This window comes from Panicum virgatum, chromosome 9N, assembly GCF_016808335.1.
Source record: "Panicum virgatum strain AP13 chromosome 9N, P.virgatum_v5, whole genome shotgun sequence".
NCBI lineage: Eukaryota > Viridiplantae > Streptophyta > Magnoliopsida > Poales > Poaceae > Panicum > Panicum virgatum.
In genome coordinates this window covers 50,561,726-50,568,240 of record NC_053153.1, presented here as the reverse complement: position 1 = coordinate 50,568,240, position 6,515 = coordinate 50,561,726, and the positions used below count along the sequence as shown (strand labels likewise).

The 6,515-nt window shown below is 48.8% G+C and overlaps 1 protein-coding gene across 1 annotated transcript; it reads left to right on the top strand.

Moving 5' to 3' along the window:
• The first annotated feature begins 1,232 nt into the window (after positions 1-1,232).
• On the top strand, positions 1,233-3,455 carry LOC120692894. Its single transcript, XM_039976283.1, has 3 exons — positions 1,233-1,680; positions 1,768-2,542; positions 2,883-3,455. Exons 1-3 carry the CDS (start codon positions 1,289-1,291, stop codon positions 3,279-3,281), a joined length of 1,566 nt encoding a protein of 521 aa, XP_039832217.1. The 5' UTR covers positions 1,233-1,288; the 3' UTR covers positions 3,282-3,455.
• The last annotated feature ends 3,060 nt before the right edge of the window (positions 3,456-6,515 follow it).

Here is a 6,515-nt window from a genome sequence, read left to right as displayed (position 1 = left end):
TGCCGCAGTAAGAGTGGATATCCCTATTACAGGGTACCGACACTCATACTCAGAAGCGAAGGCTACAACGTATGCGTAAGAAGAAGACAATGGAGCAACAAGTAGAGGCCGTACTAAAGACGTCAGTAACCATGAAGAAGGTGTGGCGGCCGAAATAAGTTGTTTCAACGTCGACTTGATTAGAGCAAGACATGGCCGATGATTGTTTATCGCCCTTAGCACAAAAAAATAGCCGATGTAATCTTAGTCATCGTCCTTAGACAATTTTGGCTCAGAAGAATATTTTTTGGCAAGCAAGCTTTACCAAAAAAACAGGGTGACATATGTTGACAGCCAAAATTGGCATCAACCGGTCTGACCAAACGGTTTGACCGGTCGAGGCACTGTGGCTTGTCCGGTAGCGGCCGTCCGGTCTGACCGGTAGGTCCGACCGGTCTTGGAGGAGTCCGACTGTAATTAGAGTTTTTAATAGATCTAGATCTGTAATAGGGATTCCTTACGGGATAAGTCCATCCCACCCTATAAATGTAAAGGGTCACGGCCGATTGAGAGATCTAATCGATCAAAACACAATACAATTACTACTTTTTATCGTCTTTACCTTTTCTCCAAACTCTAGCTTTTCCAACCCTATTCTGTTGTTCTTCCTTCGTCTCCATGACATCTGAAGACGTTCTAGCTGGCCTGCCAATTCTAGAACAACCCTACGTGCGCTTGCCCTGACGGGTCTCTCCCGGGCGAGCGTTCGTCGGCCGTCGCTGATTTCTCCCCGGTGACCGGTCTGACCGGTCCCTTAGACCGGTCAGACCGGTCCACGCAGGGGGAGCTGCATCAAGCCCCTCCTCGCGCCGCGCGACCTACCGCATTCGTGTGTTGATCCGTAAAAGGCGTAAACAGATAGGTGTCGTAATAGTAGCGTACGTGTGAATCACGCGGCCTCATTTCACAGTAACAACAATGATACGTCAACGATGATTGGTGCGTGGACAGACAAAACAAGTAGCGTCCATCCTCATGCATGCTGGCACGACGCTGATTCCCTGCATGCGGTGCGGGCCTAGCCGCCTAGCTATATGTCTCCATTCAGTCGTCCAGGCAAGGGGGCGGGAATTTTCCATTCTTTAAAACGTGCTTGCTCTGTACTAGATATGAGTGAAATTATTGCGCTGGTCCCTGCCTGCCTCTCTACCCCTTCGGCCTTCCCCATCGATCTATAAATAACAAGACAATACAATGGAGGAGGAGAGGCACCACCGCAGCAGCCACCACCACCACCACCACCACGAGGATGATGTCGGCAGCAGTAAAGCTTCCTTGTTGCATCGCCCTGCAGTCGAATTCGAAGAGCGACAGTGGAAGCTACCTGCGCTACGTCCACGAGAGCGGGGAGAACTACAAGCGGCTGCAGATCAACGGTAAGGACGCCAACAGCCCCTACACCAGGTACGATGTGGAAGCGTCGCTGCTCCACCAAGGTCTGGTGCACATCCGATGCCGCTACAACCGCAAGTACTGGGTGCCTCGTCGGCGGGGCGACGGCTGGTGGATCGTCGCCGACGCCGACGAGCGGGAAGAAGACCTGACCAGGCCCAACTGCACGCTGATCAAACCGATCATTGGTGTCACCACCCGCACCACCGGTGGTGATGGCGGTGAAGCGGAATCAGTGATGACCGTCAGGTTAGTTCGATCATATATAGTGCATCTACTACCTCCCAAATATATGTATGATTACGATGGCATGACTGTGTACTATTTGATTTGCAGGTTCGTCCACGCGGGGCAGCAGCTTGGGAAGGGCGCGCGCATGATCATGACCACGCCGTCGACGAAAGAAGGCGGCGAGGGCAACAGTACTAGCGCCAGAGGTGCCTATATGCGCGTCGTCGGCGACGTTGTCGAAGCCGAGCACAAGGGCGCCGTCGAAGATGTAGGCTTCACCGTCCTCAACCTGTCCAAGAGCAAGAGGAACCTGCCTAAATTTGTGGTGTTCAGGCAAGCTCAGGACGAGAGGTACCTGAGTGCGGTCGTGGTCGATAACCAACTTTTCCTCCAGTTCAACTCGGGGGACATGGGTGACCCAAACGTGACACATGAGATCGTCCAGATGGACGACGGAGCATCAGTCCGCATACGCAACGTCGGCCGCAACGCGTTCTGGGATCTTACACCCAACGACTGGATCCGACCGGCTGTGGGCTCCATAGTCGGGCAGGATACCCGTGTAAGGTTCGAGGTCACCGAGGTGATGGACTTCTTCGCGATCCGCAGCGTGCTCAACGGCCGCTTCTGCCGGAGCGACGCCGGCGGCGGTGGCGGCGTGGCGCGAGGCCTACGCGCCGTCGACGGGAACATCACCACGGGAGCTCGGATCGTGGTGGAGGAGGCCATTCTGCACCGCGAGATCTACGGCATCGAGTACGACCTCCGCGATTCGAGGGTGTACGCCACCAACGTCCTGACCATGGCCACCACGTCGGCCGCCAACGACACCTCCACCGCGCACACCAAGAGGCTGAGGCTCTTCTACGAGGAGACGGAGGGCCTGTTTGGCTCCAGGACTTTTTCCAAAAGTCCCTATCACATCAAAAGGAATCTTACTATTTTATATTATTAAATAAAATCTGTTTATAAATGTTTTTTGACAGCTGAGTGCTTTTTCGCGAGACGAATCTAATGAGCCTAATTAATCGATGATTGGCTACAGTGATGCTACAGTAACCATTCGCTAATCATAGATTAAGATACATCATTAGATTCGTCTCGCAGTTTAGCCCCAGGGTTCTGCAGTTAGTTTTATAATTAATATTTATTTAATACTTCTAAATACTAAAAAGTCCCTGGGACTTTTTTGAAGTCCCTGTTTCTAAACACCCCCGGAGGCGGCCACCTGGGACACCACTCTCGAGGTGAAGCTCGGCTACAACGCCACCATGAGGGCGGGTTTCCCCAAGCTGGGCCTCGGCGCGACGGCCAGCATCTCCGCGGAGTTCTTCGGGTCCTTCAACTGGGGCGAGAGCGTCGAGACGACGGTGAAGCATGAGGTCGAGTACGAGGTCGCGGTGCCCCCCATGACCAAGGTCACAGTGCGCCTCCTCGCGACCAAGAGCGCTGTCGACGTTCCCTTCCGGTACCTGCAGCGGGACATCATGCTGGACGGGAGCACGCGGGAGGCGGCATACGACGACGGTCGGTTCACTGGCGTCAACAGCTATGACTTCCACTTCGAGACCGTGGAGGAGGAGCTGCCAGAAAGGAAGAAGCATAACAGGGCCTCTTGATCGGTCTCGATTTTCGATCATATTTGATTATCAATATACTAGTATATATCACGCATGGCATGAATAATGTACGACGACGTACTGCAGCACTACTTTGCATCTATGTACTGCTAGCTTACTCCTCTTAATAAAAACGTGCCCAGTCATGGTCGCGAAAAAAAAATGTACGGCTAACTATGTGTGTTTGGCTGCAATATGTCTGTGTTGACAGTCAAAATTGCCAAGTGTGGAGGCTGACCGGTCCGACTAGACCGGTCTAGTCAATTGTTATCCGAGTAGGTTTAGATTTGTATTATCATGTAAACTGACTTAGAAGGGGTATATCTTTCCCCGCCTATATATATGAAGGCTAAGGCTGATTGAGGGTAATCCCAATCAATCCAATACAATTTGCCTTACTTTTTATCCTCTCAAATCCTAACTCTTTTCCAAACCATAACTGCTGTTCTTCCTGCACGACAACGACTAAGTGGCCTGACCGATCCACCCTAGTTCTGCGAGCTCTGATGAGGTCCCTCCCAAGTTCAGTGTTCTAGGTCTACGCGAGGTTCTGCACAATCAGTCTGACCGGTTCCCCCACCGATTTGACCGGTCGGCACAGGATCTCATCGTTGCTGATCCTTTTGATGATCGTTTGCACGTTCTAGCGCATTCAAGTGTGCTTGGCCAAATTCTGTGCGACTCTACTGGGGACAGATTAATTTGGCTATACAAAATCGATCTAATCTAATTTCCAAAGAAGTTGAGTTCCTCATAGATCAGCAATGACAACATCATCACAGCGACAATCGATGAGCTCAGCGAGGAGGAGCGCAAGGCGTACCTGATTGCTGAGGAACACTTCAAGGCCTAGTTCTTGAAGGGCTTCAAGAAGGATCGCGGTGGTCTTGTCAAGAGGGTCGAAGAGTATGTCATGCCATCCTTCAAGCTGGCCAACAATCAGGTTGAAGAAATCCCCGCTGTAAGCATTCAACCCGGCCCTCTGATTTATTTTAGCAATTATCGCTCATGATAGATAAGAAGATTCATGTTGCATAATCAGCTGCGGGGGATATGTTTGCTTTGATGAATAATGAAATAGATGCGCTTAAGGGTAAAAAAAATCCGTAGATGCTTCTTATTCATTAGAACCTAGTTCGGCTACGCTAGCGCATACATCTGGGCAATTCTATGGTACACCACCACCTTCATTGGACTACACAGCACCGGTTGGACCGGTCCCAGTGGCCAGTTATACCGGTCCGATCGGTCAGACCGACCATGCACCCGGTCAGACCAGTGCTATGGTGGTGAATCCACTGTCACTTACGCCACTCGCGTTAATCCCTAGTTCGGTTGCCCCTGGCTGAACCAATGAGGTGGCGACGTATACACCCCCTCGTACTGCTACCACATGCAGTACACCGCAGGGATCTGGCCTTATCAAGGCCCAATTCCAAGCACTACACAGATGATGAAACACGCCACTACTAATGCCCATTGTCTTGCTTCTGGTTCATATACCAGAGGGAGCTATCAGGCCAACCAAATTAAAAATAAGTTTAGGGTGGATATGGGTAGTTCGCGTTTATATCAAAAGACAACCTCTTGAATTAGATTTTGTTTCTTACCCCGCTGGTTGGCGTATTCCTGAGTTCACTAAAATTAATGGTGATGATACTCGTACGACTTGGGAACATATAAGTCAATACATTTTGCAGTTGGGAGAAGCGAGTTTCAACGATCCTTTACGTGTTCGTTTATTTTTTTTATCATTAACTTGAACGGCTTTCTCTTGGTTTTCTTCGCTTGCTCCAAATTCTTTTTAGAATTAGAACTAGTTGGAGCGCAAGTTTCATGATCACTTCTTTAGCGGAGAAAATGAAGAAAAATTGTCAGATTTGATATCAGTTAGACAAGGCTGAGATGTGCAAACTTCAGATTATTTATGAAGGTTTAAAGACATAAAAAACTGATGCTTCAATTTGACCATTTCTCAAAAAGACTTGGCGGATTTGGCTTTTAATGGTTTGCGTTCATATTTGAAAGAGAAACTTGAAGGCTTTTGATTTTCTCACTGTTAATCATTTGCAAATGAAAGTCCTAGGTTTGGAGTTTAAGTTCAAGAACGCAAAAGACACTTATAAGACTCATCGTTCCAATACTGTTGTCGGTCAAAAACCACCGCCGAGTAGCGACAGCCAACACGAAGAGCCGGGAGGTCACCGGGGCGCTGGCAGGCACTGCTCCCTCGTCAACGGCCCGCAATCCTGGCACACGCCGCGGCTTTCTAAGACGCAGGGGCGTGCCACCTGACCTATACCTGATCAGGAAGGTGCGGACGTGCTTGCAACGATTTGCCTGTATGCACAAACACGTGTAAACATTAGTCCGAGCCGTGGTCAGCACCCCGGGACGACTCTTGCATCGGGTTTAAAGAGCCGATCGAGTCCAGGTGTTAGATTGGATCTGCATATCCAGATGATAATGGATAAAGCAAATAACTGTAAAGCTGCTTCAATTGAATCTAGCTAATCTAATCCACGATGGTAAAAACTTCACTGCTAGATCGGAACATCCTACACGTAGTTAGGCCTAGTGAGCGTAATAAACAACCAAACCTTAACCAGAATAGAGGCCTAAGAATAAGCGAAAGCCGATTCCCGAATCAATTCACTGTTAAGACTAAGGCAGAGCATCTAATACGTCACCGGATCATCCAACCCGTTTGCAAGGCCTAACCTAGCAGATATTAAGCCAATTCTTAAGTATAAGAACAAACTATAATAGATTAGATCTACTAGATAGAAAAGAAGTAGGGTGTTGTCTCAGCGCAACTAATTCTATGCAACGAGAATTAGCATAAGATTAAAACGTGACTGCACAGAAACAACATGATATTCGTAGATGATAAGCAACAAAAGCACGATGAATCTACTAAAAATCATGCTACGAATATCAGGATAACTAGCACTACTCGCCATAAAAAACGCTTTAGTACGAGTAATACCAAGGTAATAGCAAGAACAACGCTGCCCTGATCGCAAGAAGCGATCAGGGCAGCATGACGCTTACTTGGATGAAACCCTAGAATTAGGTGTGGCGGTACGCCGAGAGTTGTTGTTTGCGAAACGTGATGACGTTCTTCTTTTACAAATATCATAGGGTACATATTTATAGTTCGGAGACTTGTAAAACAATCTAAACTAACGTGTCCATATCGGACTCTATCTCTAACTCAAACTGAACTAAATC

What these genes read in the sequence shown, in the direction of transcription:
- LOC120692894 (XM_039976283.1), top strand. Translation starts at nt 1,289, where the DNA reads ATGATGTCGGCAGCAGTAAAGCTTCCTTGTTGCATCGCCCTGCAGTCG. An exon ending in GAATCAGTGATGACCGTCAG is followed by an intron (nt 1,681 to 1,767) that starts GTTAGTTCGATC and finishes TTTGATTTGCAG; the next exon opens with GTTCGTCCACGCGGGGCAGC. An exon ending in TCTTCTACGAGGAGACGGAG is followed by an intron (nt 2,543 to 2,882) that starts GGCCTGTTTGGC and finishes ACACCCCCGGAG; the next exon opens with GCGGCCACCTGGGACACCAC.